The 25,461-nt window shown below is 37.2% G+C and overlaps 1 protein-coding gene across 3 annotated transcripts in view; it reads left to right on the top strand.

Moving 5' to 3' along the window:
- ZRANB3 (zinc finger RANBP2-type containing 3) overlaps positions 1-25,461 on the top strand; it is a 199,843-nt gene that overhangs the window by 132,333 nt on the left and 42,049 nt on the right. For all 3 annotated transcript variants that reach the window (XM_072960898.1, XM_015243277.3, XM_072960900.1), the window contains exons 9-12: positions 14,796-14,915; positions 17,098-17,217; positions 19,190-19,369; positions 20,246-20,398. In XM_072960898.1, the coding sequence (XP_072816999.1) occupies positions 14,796-14,915; positions 17,098-17,217; positions 19,190-19,369; positions 20,246-20,398 (573 nt within the window). The remainder of the gene's footprint in view (positions 1-14,795; positions 14,916-17,097; positions 17,218-19,189; positions 19,370-20,245; positions 20,399-25,461) is intronic.

Below are 25,461 nucleotides of genomic sequence, written 5' to 3'. Positions count from 1 at the left end.
AAATCCTTAACTAAACATTAGCAAATCAAATCCACCAATATATTTAAAAGTATTTATACTGGGAATATACTGAATTAATCACTGTAGTTCACCACATTAACAACATAAAAATGGAAAACTATATGATTATCCCAATGAAAGCATTTGACAGAATTCCACATCCATTCATGATAAAACATCTCAGCAAACTAGGAGTAGAAAGGGGCTTCCTCATCCCAATAAAAGGTATTTTTGAAAAACTTAGAAATAACATCACAGTTAATGCTCAAAGACTGAATGCTGCTCCCTTAAGATCAGAAACAAGGTAAGAGTCGATTCTCTCATCACTTCAGTTCAACACTGTTGATTCAACGTTGTTCTTACAACTGTGCAGTAGGCTAGAAAAGGAAGTAACAGCTATGCGATTGAAAAGGAGTAAGGAAAATTGCCTGCATTTATAGACAACATGGTTGTCTACACAGAAAATTCATGAACATTTCAAGCTACTAGAACTAACAAGTGGATTTATCACGGTCATGGCATTCATGTTCAAAATACAAAAAGCATTTGTAGTTCTACATACTAGCAATGAAAAAATTGAAATTAAAATTTTAAAAATATGATTTACAGTAGCATCCATAAGCATGAGCTACTTTGGGATAAATTCAACAAAAAAAATTCATTAAAAAAACCATTAAGCACTGTTTAGAGAATGTAAAGCAGACTTAAATAAGACAGATCATGTTCATGAATCAGAAGATTTGATATTGCTAAGTTGCTTGTTCTTTGTCAATTAATTTATATACTCAATACAATGCTAATTAAAATCCCTGTAGTCTTTTTTTTTAGAAACTGACAAACTGAGTGTAAAATTTATGAGGTAATGCAATGGATTTACTATAGCCAAAATAATTCTGAGCAAAGTTGGAAGACTCACACCACATAATATATATACTTACTATAAAGTTACAGTGATAAGACTTTGTGTATTGGCATAGAGATAGGTGTATAGATTAATGAACCAGAAAACAGAGTTCAGAAATAGACCTTCATATAGATTGTCAACTGATCTTAGGAAAGGACAAGATAATTCAATGGGGAAACGGTAGTCTTTTCAACAGAATACTAGGGCAATTAGATATCCATAAGGGGAAAAAATGAGCCTTGATCACTATTCCACACCATACAGAATAATTAACTTGAAGTGGATCATAGACTTAAATATAAAAGCTAATTTATAAAACTTTCAGTAGCATACCTATTTTAAAATATGCCGTCCTTTGGGTAGGAACATTTTTTAAGATAAAATACAGAAAGCACATTTTAAAGATAAAACAAATGGGACTCAAAACTTTAAAAAAATTTTTTGAGATTTATCTGTTTACTTAGTTTTAGAGGAGATACTGGGAATTGAACTCAGCACATTGTGCACTCTACCACTTGAGCTATTACCCTCCGCACCCAAAACTTTAAAACTTACGGTGTTTAAAAGTATACTATATGAAAGACACGGCTGTGAAAAGGTAAATGCAAGAGACTGGAAGAAAATATTTGCAATACATTCCCCCTACTTCATTTTCCCAAATCATAATTTTTGGTTTGATCAGTGTTCATTGTTTACAGTATAATGACTCTGTTAAACATTTCACAGTTGAGCTATAATTACATTTCTTTTCTTTGACAACTGTTGTTTTTCTTAAAGTTAATAGCTGTCTTGTTTTTTGTTTGCTTGCTTGCTTAGCTTTCTTTTTACATAATACTGAGTATAGAATGTTGCTTAAAGGAAAAGAATATACATGAGAATTTTTCAGATAATTTTCTGCGCATGGTCAGAAACCTTAGTTAGAAGTCAGAAGTGTTGACAGTCAATAAGAAGTAGCACCTAATTCCTAGGATTCTTGAAGAAAAAGAAAAGAGATGAAAATTTAATTGTCCCAGATTGGAACATGTTCCCAAAGATTACTAGCAGCAGAAGACCAGTCCTTGCCACCCCAGCTTCCTAATTTTTAGTCCTTTTTCATTCCCCCTCTATTAGAACAATACTGCATTTAGGCCAGTTAATAGCCCTACAGTGGCCTCGAAGTGTTCAAGTGAAAGGAAGAGTCATATGTATCTCACTTTAAATTAAAAGCTAGGAATGATTAGCTTAATGAGGAAGGCATGTTGGAGGCCGAGATAGGCCAAATGCTAGTCCTCTTGCAAAAGTTAGCCAAGTTGTGACTGCAAAGGAAAAGTTCTTGAAGGACTTAAAAGTGCAACTCAAGTGAATGAATAAATGATAAGAAGGCGAAACTGCCTTACTGCTGATAGTGGTCTGGACAGAAGATAAAACCAGCCACAACATTCTCTTAAGTCAAAGCCTAATCCAGAGCAAAGTCCTAACTCTCTTCACTTCTCTGAAGCCTTAATGAGGTGAGGAAGGTGCAGAAGAAAAGTCTGAAGCTAGCAGAGGTTGGTTCATGAAGTTTAAAGAAAGAAATTGTCTTCATAATATCACAGTGCGAGGTGAAGCAGCCAGCGCTGATGTAGAAGCTGCAGCAAACTATCAGAAGATTGAGCTCAGACGGTTAATGGAGGTGGCTACACTAAAGAACAGATTTTCAGTGTAGATGAAACAGCCTTCTATTGGAAAAAGGTAGTATCTAGGACTTTAATAGCCAGGAAGAGGAGTCAATGCCTGGCTTCAGAGCTTTAAAGGACAGGCTGATTCTCTTGTTAGGGGCTAATACAGTGGTGGCTTTCAGTTGAAGCCAGTGCTCATTTACCATTCCCGAAATAAATCCTAGGGCCCCTAAAAATATGCTTAATCGATTTTGTCTGTGTTCTGTACCACATCGTAGCTAGAAAGAAAGGAATAATTCAAGAGATACTAAGATGGTAAATCAGTAGACACTGGTGATTGACTTATTATGAAGGGGAGTGTAAAAGTAGAATCTAGATGTTTCGTTTGGTCGACTGGTTGAAGTTTGTGCCATTCACAGAGACTGGGAAAAACAGCAGATTTATTTTGTTCATAGTTTCTCATTAACTATGATCTGTGCCAAATTCAGCAAGGCTCAAGCTGTAAGATAATAGAAGATTTCTTTGTACTCTGCAGCATCGTATTGGAAATACTTTTCATTGAATCATTTGAACAATTAGGTCAAGAAATTTAAAGATAATTATAACTATCTAATGATAGTTGATGTGAATTTGAAAATCTAGATACAAGTAAGAAGAAAATTTTGAAGAAAATAATAAGTTTTCAAGTAAATGCCTTTGTATATAGTTACTTACAGGACATGCTGTTTTAGGGACATGATATATGCTTAATTACTGCCTAAAGTAAAATGAGCTCTTCATTATTTGTGATATTTAATTTTTAAAAGGCTGTGACCCCATAATAAATAAATTAATGTGTAAAGTGTGAAATCTTGTTCTTGTCACCTCTTATGAGGAAGGAAGTACTTCCCACATCCATTTATATCACCATTTTAACACTGTCCATTAATTGTGGTGAGAAAGCAGTGGGCTAGAAAGGACCTCTGTGGGTCATCTTTCTCTTAGTTTGTTCTAGGTAGACTTATGCCAAAAGTCTCCCATACAAATGAGTCTCCATCTCTCCTAGTTTTATAGATCTCCAGAATAGGTTTCTTTCTCTGCGCTAATCTTTTCTCTTTTCTTCGTATCCTCCAATGTTATAGGCAGATGGGAATACAGTACAGTGCTTCAAATTAGGTCATGTCAGCAAATTAGGTCATGTTGATATGATGATTTTTCATATGTACAGTGTGATACTATATAATGGTGTTGACATATGTCATCCATGTGCTGTATAACCATTAACGGTGTTCTGCGTTTTGAGATTAAATACTTGTACTTCTTAGGAAGATAGAGGCTGTATAAGTTTTAAGTATGTTATTACATTACTGAGATCTCTTTTTTAGATATTTCTTAATGAGAAATTTAACAATGATGATAAACAGTAAGTGGTAGTTATAAACACTAAACAAAGGAAATGACCATAAAATAATAAATGTTACTAGTAAAAAGTCAATTAGTGAAGGATCTCAGATAAATAGAATTACTTTTCTTCCTCTGTACCATTATTTTTATTTCTGTGTAATATTTGTGGGGAATGCAATAGATGAGAATGAACAGATTCTTTAGATTTAGGATCAGCTTGATACTCTCCTAGGAAAAAACCCAGATTAAGTTGTATGCATGGTTTAGCCAATTCTCAGTTATTTTCTGGTACATGGTGACACGTCTCATTTGTAGAGAAAACTATTTTAAGAGAAATGCCAGTTATTTTTCTATTAAAAGATTAAATCAACCCATAATTTAAAATTTCCTGTCACTATAGGATGGCAGTATTTCTTAGTGTCTTAAAGACTTTCCAGAGGCAAACTGCTTTAAACAAAAAGCACGTTTCCTCTCTGCTGTGTGGCCGCAGCAGCTTAAACAGGTAGAATCCTACTTCTAAAATGCAGTGAGGTTCAGTGAGGTCTCTGCAGAAAAGGGTCTCTGACTCTTAACCAGGCACTGTCAGCCTCCTGTTCATGAGTAAGGAGGTGGTTGGTAGTGAGAAAGTGCAAATAAAGCAATATAGTGTCATCTTGGAGGAGGAAGGAGATACCTATGTTAGCTATATGGCTCAGTAAAGTGGAGGAAGGCTTTATTAAAGATGGGGAAATACCCACTTGAGAAGGAGGAGTGCTGTTAGGTTTTTGAAGTGGCAGGAATGGTTAAATTTGGAATCAGGTGGAGGGATTTGCCTTAGAGAAGAGAAAAAATACCTCTCATGACAAAAGGAAGGGAAGCGAGGATGAGTAAAAGTAAGAAAGTATAACAGAATTCTCAAGTGATGAATTCTGTTTTCTCTGGCCAGTGGGAATTTTGAGAGCCAAGAGGCCTAGGTTCTGATTTTGAACAAAGTGGCAAGGTTGAATTTGTTTTTGCAGTTTAATGAAGAAATACGGTGATAATAAGAGCTAACACTTTTACACCGTTTACCGTGTGCCAGCTGTTCCAAGCATATTTGATGCACTGACTCATCTAATTCTTACTACCACTCGATGGGTAGTAAGTACTTTTTATCCCTTTTATAGATGGAGAAACCAGGGCACAGAGTTTAAATGACCTATTCAAGGCCTTCAGACTGTAAATGATGGAGGCAGGAGCTGAATATAGTTTGGCAACAAAGTACATGCACTTACCCATCATTCCATTAGGATAGCTGAATAAATGTAGTATTTCTTAGTGACCGTGGGTTTAAGGTACCTCTTGTTTCCCTGTTGGTGATTTTCCGCATCCCTGTACAAGTGTGGCGAAGATACAGAATTTCAAAGTCTATCCATTCTATGTGTTATCATTATAAATACCCAAGTAAGATTTATTTATCCTTAACTTTAGTTGTACCTTATTGACATGATCAATGGATGAAGTTTAGAAAGGAATCAAGAAAGTTTTTCAAAATTGATTCAGTTTTTAAAGAATTAGATTAGCTCTTTTGATCAATGACTTTTATGGTCAAACTTCCATGAAATCAACTTCGGTAGGAAAAAAAAAAAAAGAATTGAAAGCTACAGATTGGCTTTGCCTTCTAACTTCATCTAAATTTGAGTAAAGCCAATGGAGTATGTTATTCATGGAAATGTTCTGTCTCATCCAACCTTGCCAGATGGATGGATGGAGGATGGATGGATAGATTAGTTGGTTGATTGATTAGATAGAATGATTAGATAGAACAATTGCTTTATTTTATCTTTTTCCAGAAAGTTTCATGGAAAGGTTTAGGATCCCATGTTCTTTTGTAAAATTGTGTTCGTTAAGGTGTTGAAGTGGGATTGCTCTATTCTTACATACAGAACTGCAGCCCCTCTGCTTCTTAGTGTGAAATGGGCTGCTTGTGGAACTTGGTCAGTGTCAAAAGAGTAGATGTATTAAAAGTGTTATTTTCTGTTTACAGATGTAATTATAAGCATGCCTCGAGGTAAGAAAAATCACACATATAATAGTTCATCCAAACTATCTTTGGAAGTTTTTTAAGGGAAAATTTCAGCCTGGGGCCCTGTGAAAATGTTCAAAACCCTGATATTATAGTATGGAATGATCATTCTTCCCTTGAAGACTGTCTTCTGTCAGATTTGAAAATACTTTTTCAGGTTGGTGAAGTGGTTTCTAAATTAAGAACCTTTGGCCAGGATAAATGGGTAGCAGAAGACAAATCCCTAGCCTTTCTTTGTGGTGTTCTGCGGGGCAAATAGGGCATGAATAAGCAGGGTGTGTCCTCTCTTATTTGTTAACTTTCCTTTCCTCATTTGAGATCATTTTAAAGGATAAAAGGTAAATCAACTCTCACAAATAAGCAAATTAAGAATAAGAAACACTATAACATGAAATAGATAAAAATGGGTACATGAATAAAAACAAAGGCAGAGAGGGTATCACCTGATGAATGGACAGATAAAACGTGGTATATCCATACAAAGGATGAATGGACAGATAAAACATGGTATATCCATACAGAGGATGAATGGACAGATAAAATGTGGTATATCCATACTTGGCAATAAAAAAAAATTAAACACTGAAAAGTGCTACATCATGGATTGAAAACATGGTAACAAAGAAGCCAGTCTAAAAAGACCACATATCGTGTGATTCCATTTATACGCAATGTCGTAATTCGGCCCATGGAGACAGAAAATAGATTAGTGTTTGTCTAGAGCCGGGGTGACACAGAGACCTGTCTTGGGAGTAATTGTTAAGAGGTGATGGTTTTCTTCTAGGGTAATGAAAATATTCTGAAATTGTGGTGAAGGACACTCAACTCTGTGAATATACTAAAAGCTATTGAGTTGTACACTTTTTAAATGGGTGAATTTTACAGTATGTGAGTTTTATCTCAAAAAAGCTTTTTTTTTTTTTTTTTAAATGAACTCAGATTCTTCTTTCTACTCTGGCTGCCCTAGTTCACTGCTTTCCTCAGCAGCTTCCATAGCAGCCCCAAGATGACCACTGCAATTCCTGGTGTCACGTGCAGGCCATAATGTCCAAAGCAAGGAAGAGCTTTCCTCAGAGTCCCTTTGTCAGTGAGGATTTTTTTTGAAGCCTCCAGCAGACTTCCCACATTTATTATTGTCAGAATCACTTGCAGGGGGGATAGAAGTGCTAGGCTTGCTTAGACCGATCATGGTTCACCTCTTGGTGATTAATAAAGGCTTGAGGAATTGTCCTTAAAGTGTGTGCCCACCAGATACCTAAACAAAACAGGCATTGGGTCTGGGGCCTGAGGACTTCAAAACTTAGGGGAAGCTTCTTTTGTGCTCTTGCTCCCTTAGCTGCAAGTGATAGCTATTAAAAAAAAATTACTCTGATGCTTGTTAAAATAGTAAGGAAGACTTTATTCAAGATCATTGTAGTAGGAGTCAACTCTACTGCGACTTAGGAGAGAACGCAGGAAGGACAGGTGGGGGATTTATAGCCTGCAGCAGGAATGAAGGGGTCAGTGGATGGAAAATTACTAAGAGGAGACATCGAAAGTAAGGGAATTCATGCTAAACTGATTGCTCCTGACAGTAGCATATACTTTTCTCAAAAATTAAACCATTCATGTCTAAGTACACAGGCTGGTTCAGTGAAACTGCGAATGGCTCGTTAAATCAGTTATAGTTGCTTTGGTCACTTGCTCCTCTCCTACTTGGATAACTGTGGTAATTATAGAGCTATTCCCTGCCTAAGGTCGCTGACCCTCCTTGAAGGGGAGATGTGTGCATTGATCAGATCAAAACCAAGGTCGAAACAGAATTCTTGCTAAAGGAAGGCCAAGGACTTTAGACATCAAAAGTGGGGATGAGAAACTTGATCAGATATCAGGAGATGATTAGGTATCCAGGGTGGGGACACTGTCGATAAACTGACTTAGCAGGATTCTTGCTAAGACTGGGCCTGGCAAGGGCAGAACAGACTTGGAAAGCCAGAGTTGAGACCTAGTCAAGAAGAGGGCTCAGAGAAGCTTAACTGAAGTTTGGTCAAGGAGAAAGTTTTATCAAAGCTCAAGTTTGATGGGTTTTTTTCACTCTTTCTTTCTCCCTCTTATTATTTTGACTAAAAGCAGACAATTTGAAGTAACTTTCATCAGGTCTTTAATGCAATGTAGGTTTTTCGGTAACTACTTTTATTTCAAAAAGTATGAGGAACACCTATTCACTGAAAAAAAACTAAGAAACAAGTTGTACAACATATTCTCTTTATTTCTGCATTTCTTTAAATGAGGTGTATTGTGTAGACTTCATTATTTAAATTAGAACTTTGACTAACAGACACATTACTAACAGACCAATTTCAGCAAGATAAAATAGAATTGTGAACACATGCACTTTCTGCAACTTCTATGATATCTAAACCAGTTTAACCAAAATGCTGATCGTTAACAGGATCTGCCATTCCATAAAATATGCACTAAAGATTCTTTGAAAGCAAATTTCTGCTCAGATAACTTAAAATATGACAAGGCAGTGACTGTTTTAATTAGAATAGAATCAGAATAGGTAACTTACATGTATAGTTCATTTTAAAATGCAACCCCAACCTGAGAACCTAAGAGAATCCCAAAGTTCCTTTGTGATACAGATGTTTTGTTTCCCCAAACACCTTTTCTCCTAGGAAGCAACATCACAGTGATGGTGAACGGTTTCGTCCCAAGTGGCTGTTTAGCCCATTGGACTTTATTTATATAGTTGAACCTTATAAGATTAACAATGATCATAAGCCTTTCTGAACCTGTGATTGGAAGGAAATTTGCTGGGGGCTCGAGCTTTGGCATCAGCAGTTTGGGTTGTACTGAGGAGGGGGTGATGTTAGCAGGGGGTGATGTTAGCAGGGGAGACTGGCAGAAATAGCTTGCTTTTGAAGAGATAGGAAATACATCTGAGGCTAGTTCCGTGATTATATAGTTGGTAAGTCTGCAATGGTTGGTAAATGAATGTACCTTAAAAATACTCCAACTTGACATGTACTTTTTGAAAAGCTTATCACAGTAAATATAGCTCTTTAGGCAAACATGCAGTTTATTAAAGTGGTTCAGTTACCATGGCAACGTATCTGGAATTTATAGCTCCTTATTTTGAGAGGGTTTCATTTCCACTTTCTGAGGCACTAAAATCCAAGGCTAAAGTTCTTAACTGCCTCCAGTCCCATTGTATGAATTTCTTTTGTTTAGAAAACTTAGACATACAAAATGTAGCTTGCAGAATCAATCTCATGACTTTAGAGTCAGATGCATGAATTTTAAATAGGTATTTTTCAATTTTGAAATGCCTGTTTTTAAGTTTTTAACATTATTATCAAAGCCACATATGATCATAATTTAATGAGGGGAAACAGACATTTCAAAAAATAGCAGTCCCTCAAACTTATTCTCCAGAGGCAACCACTTTCCATTTTTCAGCTGTTTTGTTTTTTATTTTTTTAGATTTACTTCAAATCCCTCAGCACTGTGTTTATCTTCCTTCTTGGTTTGTATTACTGCTTGCTTTGTAATTTTAGCTCTCATCAATTGGCCTCCCAATATAGAAGATGAAACTTTAGCTCTTTCACCCCTCGGCCCCACCCTCACAACCGCACCTTTCCCCATTCCCATTTTTCCTACAAAGTGATAGGTAGGTACGTAGAGTGATAGCTCGATAGATCCATAGATCGACAGATAGGTAGAGATGAAGAGATAGATACTTACAGTTTTACTAATTTTAAATAGCAATTTATACTACTTTTGGCTTGATTGATATTCACCATTATATTATTAGAATCATGTTTATAATATTTACAGGTTAACCAGGCAATATACTGTGGATATGTTTTCTTTCTTTTCCAACTCATTTTCAGCAATCCATCCTCATACTTCACCCTAGTTGGGGTTTTTTTGTGTGTTTTTTTTATTTTTTAATTGAAGTATTGTCAGTTTCTGGTGTACAGCATAATGTTTCAGTCATACATACATATATTCCTTTTCATATTCTTTTTCATTAGAGGTTACTACAAGATATTGAATATAGTTCCCTGTGCTGTACAGTATAAACTTGTTGTTTATCTATTTTATATGTAGTTGTTAGTATCTGCAAATCTCTAACTCGCAATTTATCCCTTCCCAACCCCTTTCCCCCATGGTAACTACAAGTTTATTTTCTATGTCTGTGAGTCTGTTTCTGTTTTGTAAATAAGTTCATTTGTGTCTCTTTTTTTAAGATTCTACATATAAGTGTTATCATATGGTATTTTTCTTCCTGTTTCTGGCTGGTTTCACTTAGAATGACAATCTCCAGGTCCATTCATGTTGCTGCAAATGGCTAATCTAGTTGTTTAATCTCCTCCAAGCATCATTAAACATTAGCATTTCAATAATTTTATCTTCTTTAAAAAACCCCCAGGAGCCTTTGATCAGCTGTAGTCTTAGCTGTTGCTCTTTGGGTTTGTTGCAGAGCTCTCCTCCAGGGTTTTTTTCTTTATTTCTCTGTTGTGCTGAATTTTCTCTTTTTTAATATTATTTTCTTTGTTCTTTTACTCCCTTGTCTTGCTGGACCACATTCTCTAGTAGCCTTACAAGAAAGGATACATTGGAGTAAAACTGTTTGAAACCCTGCATATTTGAAAATTCTTTTGCTCTACTTTTATATCTGATTTTTAATTCATCTGTATATAAATTGTTCGTTAGAAATCATTTTCTCTTGGGATTTTCAGTATTGATGTTGAGATATCCAATGCCATTCACATTTTTTATTCTGTTTTGTTTCAGTGAAATCTTTCCCTTCCCACTCTGGGAGCTTAGAGATTGGTTTCTTTGTTTCCAGTGTTATAAAATTTCATGATGATGGACCTTGCTCTGGGTCCATTTTCATCTATTGTGAAGTATCCTCAGTGGGCATTTTCTTTTTTCTTTTTTTTTTTTTTTTTTTAATTTTCAAAACCTCCACACAAATGCAGGCTCTTCTGGGGATAGCCAGTTCTGATCTGGAATGACTTCCACTCACCCTGCAGCTTCACAATAAGACCTTCCCCTCTCTTCGTCTTTGCCTTAACCTTGCCTGCACTCAGAATCTGCCACGTCCTGTTGTTTCAGTCCAGCCTGAGACTCTGTTTAGGGGGGCCTGTTTGATTCTCCTCTAGCCATAGGCTTTATCTGCATCCCTGAGAAAAGCCAGGTCACCGATGACGGGCCTGGAGGAGAGGCTGTGGAGGCACACAGGATGGCACTGGAAACATAAGCATTCTTTGGTTTTTAGAAGAAAAAAATTAAACATCTTTTGATAAAGTGGGAGATGAAAGCATTTACAAAAATAAAATCTAGCTCCGTAGTTATAACCATAACATGTCCACAAACAGACATGTCCCAGAGATGTCGGGACCCGGGAGGTTGATGCTGGGTTTTTTTGTCGACTGAAGCACCCGGGCGCCCAGTTTCTTTCTCCTTATAGTATAAGGGTCATGGCTATTTCCTTCTTCTTGGTGGGATATTTAAGCAGTTAGCTCAACTCTGGAGACAGATGGGGCAGGAGACACCACCATACTACTGCAGGGGGTTTCTCAACCTCCCCAATCCACCACTAAACAAACCAGCACCCACAAACTCCCAGAAGGACCTCCAGTTGAGAGCCACTGTTCTGGCCTTTCCTGGAGTGGCATTCTAAGCCTGCCTGGCTTGAAGACCCAGTCCTCCCCAGCCAGGTGGGTTGTCTGGCTCCCTGTATTTAACTGCAGAACTCAGTCCTGTTCCCTACATTGTATCATCCCAGCATCTTGGGCTCCACTAGGGGAAGAAGGCAAGATGGATGGAGTTACATCTCATCTCTGGGTACTCCCAGGGTGACACTGGGGCATCCACCACACCTGTCTGTGCCTGCTCCTTCTATCCCCTTCTCCCAGTTGGCACCTCTGAGCCACATTTAGGATCTGAGTAACAAGATCATCAACCAGTTCCTTCCACTCCACCCAGGAGGCACAATGCAGGTCAAGGCCAGACCTGGGGCAAGTCCTGAGGAAGAAGTAAGATTTACAGACAGATGGATGTATGGAGGGACAGATGAGTAAGTCAGGCCATGGCAGAAGCTCCTGAGCACAGTGGTGTCCTGGTCCCAGGGCTGAGCATTCACTCAGTTTGGATGGTGAGTTCGTGCTGGGTGGCCTCCTCGATGTTCTGAAGCAGGTGGATTTCCCGCTGCCTCACTCACTCTGTCACAGCAGCAAGCTTCTTCAGGTCCTGTCGCCTCCTCCTGGCTGTGTTCGGGGTCCCGGGCATTCCCAAGTTTGGTAACCATCTCCTTGTCCGGGGGGCCTTGCCCCACTGCTGCTTCTGCTGCTGCCTGACGGTCAAGACTGTCATGCGCAGATCTTCCTTAGGAGCCCAGGGATCTGAGTAGGACCCTTGCTGTTCACTGGACACCTCAGAGGCCTGGATGGTGGAGAGCTGCCTCTTTCTGTCAGGGCCTGTAGGGCTGAGCCCTGTCAGGGATGATGAGAGGTCCCAGGAGAAGTTTGCGGGCAGTGGGGACCCACCAGCAGGGCCCCCTTCCTGGCGGGAGGGGACATGGCCCTCTAGCTCCATGTGCCAGCTGAGGGTGGCTCCCTCTGGGGTGCTGTGCTTTGGGACATTTCTCAAGGATGGCTGTCTGGTCACTGAAGAAAGGCCCTCATCTTCAGGGGAGCTCAACCCAGGAACCTGTGCCTGGCTCTCCATCCTGCTTCCCTGCTGGGGACTGGATGCCTTGGATAGCTGCTGTCAGTGGGCATTTTCCATTTTGGAAACTTACAGCTTTTAGTTCTGTAATACAGTCTTTATTTTTTTTAATTATTTTTTGTTTTCTCTATTGTTTTCTAGAACTTTTGTTATTTATATATTGCCCTCATGGCTTGGCCTTCTAATTTTCTTATATTTTGTGTTTTCTATGCTTTTTTCCTATCCACTCCCCAGAAGATTTCTCAGCTTAGCAACCAGTGCATTTTTAATTTCTGCTGTTATATTTTTTTAATTTCCAAGAGTACTCCCCCCTCCCCACTCTCCAGCTCTTCCTTTTTTTCTGTTCTTGTTTTAAAAATGTGATCTCTTCTAGTTTTTTTTTTCCTCTCTACATAGTTGTTTTGTTCATATAGGTTGTTTAACAAATGTCTGATGATTCTTGGTTCTTTGCTTCTGTTTACAAGTAAGACATTAAACACTGACTAGAAAGTCTTCATGGATATGTCTTGTAAACTGTGGCCTTCAATAACGAGTGATCTGATTGGGGTGTCTTGTTGAGGAACCGCAGTATCAGTATCTCTAGTCTTTTCTCTTTGGTCACATTTTCCAGGAAAGAATCATTGTCTGTGATTCTGCTCCCCTGCCTAGAGGGCGTAAGCCTGTTTGTCTGTTTTGGGACCCGTGGGGATAAGAAGGTGGAGGGAGAGGAACAGTAACTTTCATCTCATCCCCATGATTTTTGCAGGATGACCAGCTGTCAGTGTAGGGTTCCTCTATCCAGATACCCTCTCCAGAAAATAAGTCTCTGTGTTTTTCTGCCCGGAAGGGTTGAGAAGTTACCTATTGTGTGGAATGGGTAGAGAAAGGATCTGAATCAGTGTTGCTCATAATCAGCTACTTAAACGTTCTTGCAGGCTATCCTTCTGTTTTAGCCTCACCCCCGTCCTCACTTCCAGAGGTGACATTTCCTCATCCCTTTTAGATCACTCCGTTTTAAACCCCGTACTTCTCAACCATCTATACTGGCAGCTCAGGAACTGACAAGTTGGCAAATGAGTTACCAGGCATCTGTCTCCTTTTTAGCTTCCAAAGTTGTGTTGCTATTGATCCCTCTCCAGTTCTCTTTTTCTCTATACATTTTGCTGTCGTTTAAATATAGCATTGAGAAGGAATGGAGGGTAAATGTATTCAGTCTGCTGTCTTTTCCCAAAATGTCTAAGTAACTAGTTTTTAACAGTTAAGAGACACTATATTTAGGTTTTAAATTTAATTCATGCTATCCGCTTTAAATTTAACTCCTGTTTAATTCATCTTATGTTGATTTCTTACTCTTAATTGGTAACCTGGCCTCAAGTTAACTAAGAGAAGCCTATTCAGTATGAACCTTCTTGATTCTCTCCCTTCTACCTCACAATTTCTTTGTATTTTCCCCTGTTCTCTCAAAACTCCCTCCTGTGTTCCTAATCCCATCACTCCTCCTCTTCTGCAATCTTATCCATCCTAGAGAAGGTCCCTGCATTTTCCATTTTTCTTGGCCTCTCCACAGCTTCAACAGCCTATTTGTAAATCTGCTCAAGTTTCTTAGTTAAAAAAAAATAAATCAACCAACTTTCCTTAACCTTTCATCTTCAGCCCAACTTTCTTATTCTTTTTCAGTCTCTCTCCCACAAAAAGATAAAATGCTATTCATTTGACTTTTTTTATCTTTCCCTTTCTCCTTAACTCTATTCCACTTAGTCCTCTATATGAGCTTGTTCTGAGAATTACTTTCTAAACAAGCCACCATCTCTTTCCTGGCCATAGCCTACTTGACTGCCTACTTTCCTTTGAAAAGTCTTCTCTTGTCTTATTTTTTAAGTTCTAATTTTTGTCCTGTTCTTGTTTTACTTTTCAGTTTTTTCCCCCTCTCTTGCCCTTCTTCATCCACATGCCCCTTATGTGTAGGATTCTACTTCCTTAGGCTACCTAGAGAACAAAGGAGCTAAAAGTTCACAGAAACTTACTGATTCTCAAGAAGGCTTTCTTACTTTATTAAGAGAAAGAGATGTGATTTTTTTAGTAAACATTTTTATGACACTAATAAGGTTTAACTTTTAATATTTAGGCAGGTGCTGTAAAGGATTATATTAAGATGATGCTTCAGAATGATTCGCTAAAATTTCTGGTTTTTGCTCACCATTTAAGCATGCTCCAAGCTTGCACAGAAGCCGTCATAGAAAACAAGGTATGCTACCATTTGTCTGTGAACTACTTCTTAGACTACATTTTTTAATATACTAAATGTCAATTGTATGTTTATAATTGAGCTTTTTTTGCCTTCTTTAGATAATGGTATATAAATTAGTATAACATATTTTAGTACAAATTATATGAATAGTATATTCTATTGTGTTGATAATATACTATTACACTTTCTCTTCAGTACCAGTGCTATAATTTTCCATTGATCCAATTAACTGGATTGATGAAAATATGCTGCCTCGATAGGCTATAATGTGAATTCTGTTTTTGTTACTGAATATACCATTTGAGATTGGCATAGGTAGTTAAAAGTTAAAATTTTTGTTTACCCACATGGTGGGTTTAGAATGTGGATGGTTTTGATGGGAAAGGAAGAATTAATTCAGCCAATCCTAGTGCCCAGCTGCAGTTGTACCTTTTAAACTTGCAGTCAGCCTGCTCTATAGCAGATTGTTATTGATATTTCATATAGATGAGTTTGAAACATATGCCCAGGTGAGTCATACCAAACCTACTGGCCTCACTGCATTCTCTCCAGTCCGCCTTGTTCTCCAGCAGTTCCGTTGGTGACAGCATCCTACCACATTTTCCTCCAAAGTTTAAACCTGTCATCCCTCTGTATATGCTAAGGGCTTCTAGAAATGCTCTGAACCGGGCAGAGAAATTTCTTGACAAACTGTGTAAGCTTAATACATGTGAGGCAGCAGAACCACTTGCCTGTGCAGGAAGATTTTTTTAAAAGGAGGAATGAAGCCCCGTTTTTTGAAAACTCTGTATACTTTTTTCAAGCATTGGCTAATCTGTTCATTAACATGACCAAAGAAGTAATTCTAATGTTTCCTTCATAGAAAGATTAATAATAATATAAAGTGCTGTATATTGAAAGGTGCTTTCTCATTATCACATAGTATCTATAAAACACCTTCAGAGGAAGAGTAAATTAGTCTTAGAAATAGTTTTTAAATGATTGAACAATAACAGATTTTTTAATTCTGAATACATTATACCTTAAAACTACTGGAATCTATTCCAAGTCTGTCTCTTCTTACCAGTCCTGCTTTACTGGTGTGTTCAGAATCCCATTTAGTGCCATTAAAAGGTAAAAATGTGGCTAGTCATGGTGTTCGAGGTTAATTTCTCCTAGAGTCTCCCTAGCCTGACAGTGTGTTTTCAAAGACCTTCAGAAGATTTTATAATCTCCCTCAGTGGATACTGAATGGATCTCTGGTCAGTTTCTGTTTTGTGAAACATAGAACGTTGATAAGGGACATTGTATTTAATGATTAACTTGACTATCCCCTTATAAAACCGAACACTTGTATCTCTTAACTACATAAGGCCACGTGTTCCATAAAAGTGCATATAAAAATGAGACACTTTGAAATTCAGAGCTTATACTTGTTTTTACGAAGTTGAGTAATAAGTTCTTTCTAACTCTTCTAACACACTATGATTGCTCCTTTTTCTTAACTCGAATCATTCTTAATAGACAGCACTGCTCAGTTTAGCACTTAATGTTTCCTCACTTTTTAAAAAAGTGTCTTGGTGTCTTGGTTGCCTACCTCAGTGGAGATGACCATATTACATATTTCTTTTAAGTTTAATAATCTGAGAAAATAGAACTCAAATGGTACATTAAAAAAGATGTTTTCCCAGTTAATGTTGCAACATTTCAGAAATAAATGCACTACTCTTCATGAATACATGGGCCAAATCCGCTTCTTCCTTTCTCACATGTCTGACTTTATTTTCACGTTGGGATTAGTGATCCTGTAACTTTAAAATTAGTCTGATCCGTCATTTAAAGTTTGCACATCAGTTTGTATAGAACGTTACTGAAGACAACATGAGCATAATTCAGTAATGATTACAGAGCGCCTATTATTTACGTGGCATTGCGATTGGCGCTGATGGTATGAAGATGAATTAGACAAATATCCCACCCTCAAGTAGCTTAGAAGATTTAAAAATGTGCAGTTGTTCTGAGAAACTATTAAGAAGTTTGGTTAAGATTCTTCTTGTGTACCATTTAACAACCTGTCATCTTTACCCATTTCTGTTTTATTGTGTGATACATAAAAAAGTAATCTGTGAAATATATAAAATGGGGTAGGTGCATAGGAGCTTGTCTTAATTTTTGCCATTTCCCTTGTTGTTGATGCTAGACGCGTTACGTTAGGATAGACGGAAGTGTTCCATCTTCAGAAAGAGTACATCTGGTTAATCAGTTTCAAAAGGATCCTGAGACTCGTGTGGCTATCCTAAGCATTCAGGCTGCTGGTCAGGTAAGAAATTTGAGGTCTAAATATGATAGTGAAATATTGTTGAGAAAATATAAAGTGTATTCACCATAACTCTAACTTTATATCTGGATATCTGGTGTGATAAACATGCATTCTTCTTTAGAGAGTGCTAGGAAGTATAATGGAAGGGAGACCTCAACCTCTCTGACCCAAATCTTCCTACATTTTCAAGGAGAGAATCTCCTAGAAGAGTATAGGTAATTTGATTGTAATACTTTTCCATGACCTTTTTCCTTCCTTTGAATTTGCAGAGAATTTTCTCATCCCTTTCTTACAGCACTTATCTTACTTGGTGGTTTTCACCAGAGTCTGTGAGGCAGGGTGGCCTGAGGGAAACAAGAACTCTTCTGTCTTTCTGGACTTTCTGGTTTTTCCCTTAGAATTAGGTTTGTCTCTAAGTAAATGAAAATGTAAATTAAGAAACACTTAAGGTCTCATGTCACACTGGTCAGAATGGTCATCATTGAAAAGTCCAAAAACAATAATTGCTGGAGAGGGTGTGGAGAAAAGGGAACCCTCCTACACTGTTGGTGGGAATGTAATTTGGTGTAGCCATTATGGAAAACAGCCAGGTATGGAGATTCCTGAAAAAAACTGAAAATAGACATACCCTATGATCCAGCAATCCCACTCCTGGGCATATATCCATAGGAAACTCCAATTCAAAAAGATACATGCACCCTAATGTTCATAGCAGTACTGTTTATAATAGCTAAGACATGGAAGCAACCTAAATGTCTATCGACAGATAAGTGGATAAAGAATATATATTTATACACAGAATAAACACACACAAACACACACACAATAGTGGAATATTACTCAGCTATAAAAAAGAATAGAATAATGCCATTTGCAGCAACATGGATGGACCTAGAGATTATTATACTAAGTGAAGTAAATCAGACAGAGAAAGATAAATATATAATATCACTTATATGTAGAATCTAAAAAAAAATCATGCAAATGAACTTATTTACAAAACAAAAGAAGACTCAGAGATGAAGGAAACAAATTTATCATTACCATCTGCTTAGGATTAGCAGATACAAACTACTGTATATAAAATCGATAAACAACCAGGTCCTAACATAGAGCATAGGGAACTATATTCAGAATCTTCTAATAACCTACAACAAAAAAGAATGATGAAAAATATGTGTATGTGTGAGTCACATCTGACTCACTATGCTATACACCAGAAACTAACACAACATTGCAGATCAACTATACTTCAATTAAAATTTTTTTAAATTAATTCTGTGCCTTTTTTGGACACATTTTTACTTTGAGGGGAAATAATTTCCATTATTTTTATATATTAATTGTAAAACAAGAACTACTTAATACTTTTCAGATCACACGATTTCAAACTGGTTTAAAATGCAATTGCACAAAAATGCAGTTGTGTTATATACATTGAGATACAAGCCAGTAAACTTCGGAGTCTTTCGGATGAAACATGAGAAATTCCAAAGAAAGAAAACAGTATGACTAGAGACATAATTTTCTTGCTTTATAGAACAGCAGTATGAATTAAATAAATAGAGGATGTCACTGCTCTCTGCCTAGTTGCTATGGATACCATGTGTTAGAAATTATATTCTCATTTATAATGTATTTTATTAAATCTTCCAATGGTAATGTGAATCCAGTCTTCATCAGAGGATAAAGTGATTTTGTTTGTGTATATATCCATCAAACTGACTTTTGAAATACTGAAATACCTGTTAAATGTGTTTTTTGTAGTTCACCTGGCTAACTTGCAGTAAGCAATCTTTATTTGCCTTCCATGAATTAAATTATCTTAATTTGGCTTAAAGTGAAAGACTGATTTGTTTTTAACCTTCAGTGTTCTCTTGTCCGTTCAGCGTATGGAAAGACTATTATATATTGCTCTATGTTAAATTCTCAGTTTATGTGCATCTCAGTCTCTTCACTTTATTTTGCTTAGGGTTTGACATTTACTGCTGCAACTCATGTTGTATTTGCTGAGTTGTACTGGGACCCTGGACATTTAAAACAAGCAGAAGACCGTGCTCACCGGATTGGACAGTGCAGTTTTGTGAATATTCACTACCTTATTGCAAATGGGACTCTGGACACGCTTATGTGGGGAATGTTGAATCGCAAGGTAAAGCTTGAACTTAAACCAGGTTACCAACTTACTCATTATTATCCATAGCCTGCATGAGTTAAGAGACTGAGTTTTTGCGTTTTCAGGCAAAGGACATCTAAGTACAGTAAGATGTTGATGTTAATAGGGAACAACTCCAGCAAAGCCTTCAATTGGTGGTACCCTACATGCTGTCCTCTGTAATAAGAGTGAGACATGAGTTTACATGCAGTCCTATTGTCTTCCAAGCCCTTCTTCCATCATTTTAGAGGCTGGGAGAGGATAAGCTATTAAGGAACCATAACGCTTCCAAACCCCACGTCCTTTTTGTAAGCTAAGAATAAACACTTTCTCAGAAGGATTCTTGAGTTCCTGGCTAATTTTGGACAGAGAACAGCCTGTACCCAGATTCTAGAAAAGGTAGGAGGGATGCTGATTGCTCTGTCCACTCAGCTGTCTCTTCTCCCCAGCCGTGAGGGATGTCTATAGAAAGAACTTGACTAAGGCCTAGAGGATGCTTTTCAAGCACTAAGTATAGATACTAAAAATGGCCAATCAATATGTAGGTTCAATTTCAAAGTTTATAAATATTGGAATAAAAGTTTTTAGGAGAAAAGCAAATAGTCTAGCTTCTCTAGTTAGACCTTTTCCTCATTGGGCATAGCAATCACTGTCTTGGTAATTTGGTTGTCACTTTGAAGAATTGTATCACTAAAGCCCATGATATGATAAATTTTTGTTTTATGATATATTTTTGTTTGTTTGTTTGTTTAAACCCATGATACGGTGAAACATAGATTGCTTGTGATTTAAAAGCAAAATCAAGTTACTACCTAGTCAATGTCAGCTGTGAAATGAACTGTGGTAAAATTAATATACTTTTCCATCTTACAGACTCAGGTTACAGGGAGCACACTGAATGGTAGGAAGGAAAAACTTCATGCTGAGGAGGGTGATAAGGAAAAATGGGATTTCCTGCAGTTTGCTGAAGCTTGGACTCCAAATGAAAGTTCTGAAGAGCTCAGGGATGAAATGTTATTCACTCACGTAAGATTATATGATGTATTCTTTTCTGTCTAATATCCGAAACTATGACTTTATCATGTATTATCTTACACAGCAATTTTTAGTTGTTCATGTTATTGAAAGGAGCCTCTGTATAAAGGTGGGAAACCTGTAAGAACCAAAAAATGTCATTGATAGGAGACTGCAACAGTGGCTTTATCTTCTATCAGTTAGAGGTCAGTGTGCACTGCTCCTTAGCAAAACAAGCTAAATAGAATCCAGCCTTCAGAAGAAAACGTGGGAGGCTATCTCTGTGACCCTGAGGGTGGGGAAAGATGTATTAAATCTGCCACAAAATGTAACATAAATAAGTCACATACTCTGTAAAGATATTCGCGTTACAGTGGCCAAATATATAAAGAACTTATAGAATTCAGTTAGTAAAACAAACAAGCCAACAGAAAAATAGACACGCAATGTGAGCATCAGAGGAGACCTGAGTAGCCAAAACACATGAAAAGAAACTCGCCTCACCAAAATGAGTCAGATCGTAAAGGTACCCTTTTCTCTTTACAATTAGTAAGCAATCTGTGGTGTAATACTTTGAGATCATGTGACTGTCCTATTCCCAAAACCTTTCACCAGTGGTTTTAGCATTTGTTGGTCTTTGCTTGAATCAGTTTTGAAACAGTGGTTTTGCTAATTCCATCATTGCATTTACATTTATTAGCTGGCATTATTCTGTAAAGAAAAACTCATTTTAAAAAAATGACTGTGAATTTGGGGATTCTATTATTATTTAGTGTGTTATAATCCTTTACCTTTTTTGTTTTTTCTTTTTAAATCTGCCTAGTGGAAGCTCCTTTAAGCTGGTATGCTCTCTCTCTTTTCTATATAAGTCCCTATAATTCTCTTGAGTTCTTCCTTGCTTTCTGACAAACAGTGTGTTCCAGATTCTCCTTGTTTTTTTCTTTGCCCCTGACCTGGAAGTGAACATTTCTTTAAGGAACCTTTATCTCCTTTTCTGGGGAATGATGTTTAGATATCCGAATTTTTTATTTGCTTCTGGCTTGTTTTTGATGTGTAGAGCTATATACACACTACATACACTTTTGCATCTGGGTCAATCCATATATATGTCTATGTCTGTCTCTATATATGTATGCATTTTTAAGTCATACATTTGTTCATTCTAATACCTTCAGTTCAGATCCAGACCACCAAGTTCTTTTTCATCTTCTCCATATAGCGATACAAACTCAAGTATTTATATTTCCTTTATCCACTAGAAAGACCTCTGGTTCCTAACATCATCAGCATATTTACTCATTTGCTCTAACCTTCCATACATGTAAAATACTTCTAAAATAACTACACTAATACCACACTTCACACCTACTGGATTGGCAACAATGAAAACATTTGACAAACCCAAGATATCAGGAACATTTCATATACTAAACTCTCATATGTTGCTTGCTGGGGATATAAATTGTTTTAACTCCTTGGGAAAGCACTTAGGCAGTATCTGGTAAAGTTGGAAATAACCTCCAACCAAACAGTTCCATTGCTAGGAATGTAGTCTGATGCATGTATATAAGGATACAGGTACAAGGATGTGTATTGAAGCATTTTTTGAAGTGCAGAAAATTGGAAATGACCAAAATCCCCATCAGTGGGAGAATGACTACACAAATTGTCATAAGATACTACTTAGAAGGTAGCATAAATGAACTAGGTTTATATGAATTAACATGATCGGGTTTTGAAAACATAATCTTATTTTTTAAATGCACAACATCCACATAAATGTTATGTATTTATGAATATATATATAGTAATAATATATATAAACCTAGTTTGGAAGAATATGTATTAGAATTATAATACTGACTGCCTCTGGAAGAGGCAGAGAATGGGTCTGGAGAAGGGTAGAAATGTGATACCATCTTCAGAAATAATTTAATTCTTTCATTTTAAAAAAAGATCAGAAGTAAATATTACAATATTAGTATTTGTAAATTTTGAATGGTGGTTATGTGGATATTTGGTATATTATCTATACAATAACAGATGCTATTTGGAGGCCATATATAAACTGAATAAGAAATAATATATTGGAGGAGCCTTCAGTCATTCAAACTGTTTTCTTTTTCCTAGTCCTTTTGGGGCAGTATGGTGTGAGTGTTATGGGGAGTTTAATTTTAGTTTTTGAAAGACTTGATCAGACATTATAGGAATGAAATTCAAGTTTGTACATGTTTTCTCATAATGCAAAATTTAAATATTAATGTAAAGCTTAGCTTCATAAAAAACAACGTTTTTTAATGTGGAATCTAACTAAATTTTTTATATATCTTATTTGGAGGGCTAGTACATTTTTTTCCCTAGGACAATAGAATGCCATTCTGTCAAACTTGCTTAAAAACAAAATAGTATTTTTTCCAAGACTTCTTTATTTTAAAGGCTACTTTCCTTTTAGTAATGTTTATTATATCATATTTTGGCCCATGAAAATTAACTGATATCCTAGGAATTTAAAAAATATATAACTAAAACTATAGTTTGTAGCTGTTCTTTCTCTAAAATTCCCTATTAAACCATGTTTGAGTTCCTTTCTAAGTATTAAGAAGTTGAAACACATCTTCCCACATATATACATGTTTATTGTTTTTAAGTGTATCTGAAGAAAAATGTATATCTGTGTACAAAGTTTACAGAAAGAATCCTAGTCACCCTTACCACCTGAGTTAGGTGTTTATCATTCATGGTCTAGTGTTACCTCACACAGATTTTTCACTGTTTGTCTTTATACACACATGGTTTTGTATCGTTGGAATCATTCTGTGGAGACCATTTGTTCATTTTGCTTTGTTTGTATTTGTGGGTTTTGTTTTTTGACCAGGCTGTGAAACATGTTTTAAATGACATTAGGTGAGCCTGCCACTCATCACTTTGTCTGTATGTCCTCCAGCTTCATGCGTTTTAAGAAATGTTCAATTTGTAAAGAGGTCCTGAGGATATTCAACCAACATATTTCTCTTCAGAATGTTGCCAAAATGTCAGCATTTCCTATGGGAATTTTTCTATTTATACCAACTTCTTTTGGATCCTCTTTAAAGCCAGTTTTAAAAAAAAAAAAAACAACCCTATGTTGAGCATTTTTAGGATACTTCCAATTTTGTCTCTTAAACTTTACCAAATTAACCAACTTTGCCCATTGTCATCAAAAACTTGTTTAACTGAGAAGGTGATGACAGTTCTAATTGGATGGTTTTTAACGGCTTATGAATATTTCTGTAGTGTCAGCATTTTAAGCAATGTTCCTTTTCTCCCTGTCCCGGCGCCCCGCTGCTGCAGCTGGAGGCTAAAGCTGGGGCAGAGAAGAGGGACCTTCCAAAGCCGGAGGAACAGACAGTGTTAGTCAGCGATGACTCAGCTCAGGCCATCAGCTCCAGAGGAAGGGAGACCAAGGAGCAGAGGGAGGATGAACTGAGGCAGGAAGAGGCAGGAGCCCCCAGCACCCGGATTGCCAGTTCCCCATAGTCTTCTTAACCCTGTCAGCCCATCGCATTCAAGACGCTGTGAACTCTGTAAATAATTTTTTTTTTTTAAGAAAACCAATAAGGGTGGTAAAGTTGGCAAATTGGTCTTCAGTGACTTGGGTTTCAGGTGAACTGACTTCTAGCATATGGGCTTTTGACAAATTGGTTTTCCGTGAATTGACCGAGAGCTAATATTAGTATGATTCTGGGTCCTGGGGACAGGGAGACTTCTGGTTAGGAAGGAGAGGAGGAGAATGAGAGGATATTTTCCCGGACAGAATTGTTATATTAGTTTTGCTATTTCCTGCCTTCTTTCTCCCCTGGTGTTCATTACCCTTCAGAATGGCATTATCTTTGTCTCCCTCCTCTCTTACTCAGAATTCTCTTTCTGTCACATAACTGAGCTAACCACTGGGATTAAAAAAACACATGTGGGGCAGGGCATATAGGTCCGTGGTAGAGTGTGTGCCTAACATGCACGAGGTCCTGGATTCAATCCCCATTACCTCCATTTAAAAAACAAATTAAATAAAGAAATAAATAAACCTAATTCCTCCCCATTCCCCCCCGCCCCCGGCAAGAAAAAAAGCCATATGGAACCAGGGCTAGTACTCTACCAGTATATACAGGTATAAGTGTACTAATTTTCAAATATTAAATATTTTAACATAATGGTTGGTGAATAGCCACTTCTTCAGTCCCTTTGCTGTAGTCCCTCACCCCACCTTCTGGACCTCCTCATGGCCCTGCAGCGCACGGCCTCTAGGACTCTGGTTAACGCCCCTGCTATAGCTGTTGTTAAGTATTTAAATAACACCTTGCTTGGAATTAATCTACACCAATGTGAGTCACAGTTCTTCACCCATCCTAGATAGTTACGTTTGTAAAAGAAATTACTTGTTAGTGCAAATGAAAATCAAATTGAAGTCCAGCTAAAATGAAAAGAAATAATTCCACTGCCTTGAGGAAAGCCCCGTTGGCTGCCTCTTCAGTAACCAGTCCTGCCTGGGCATCCATCATCAGGGTCACTGTATCAGATGCCATCCAGTTTCTCAAGCTTCTTCCTTTCTGCTGCATCTGAATGTGCATGACTTCTAAGTACTCTTTCGGTTTTGCAGTGTTTTGATTTTCCTACATTGGCTTCTATGCAGTGATAAAGTAGGTTGTCCCCAGATGGAAGGACAGAAAAGTCGAGCTGTATTAGTCCATATTGTCACTTCCAAGTAATTAAAGGCTGTTTCTGAATAAAATAGACTGACTGGCATATCCAGATAGGAAGCCTCCCCTTAATTTTTTGCCATCATCCTAGGGCTAACCCTTCCCTAGCTCTGGCTGTGGGAAATTGGGCCTTTCCCTTAACCTCTTCAGGGCCTTTGCTCATCCTCTTTATGACCCTTACTGGATGATCAGCAGCATCATTTATCCAGAGATTTGAATCCCTAGATGACTTCTGAGCTTGCTTTCATTCATTCTATGTATATACTATAATGAGAAACTTGGTGCATAAGAGATTCATACATTGGCAAAAGAAAGGACTCTAACTTAATATGGGTAACAAGT

The sequence above is a fragment of the Vicugna pacos genome, chromosome 5 (genome assembly GCF_048564905.1).
Source record: "Vicugna pacos chromosome 5, VicPac4, whole genome shotgun sequence".
In the NCBI taxonomy this organism is placed as follows: Eukaryota; Metazoa; Chordata; class Mammalia; order Artiodactyla; family Camelidae; genus Vicugna; species Vicugna pacos.
Note: the sequence above shows the minus strand (reverse complement) of the source record. Positions and strands in the feature narration are given on the sequence as shown.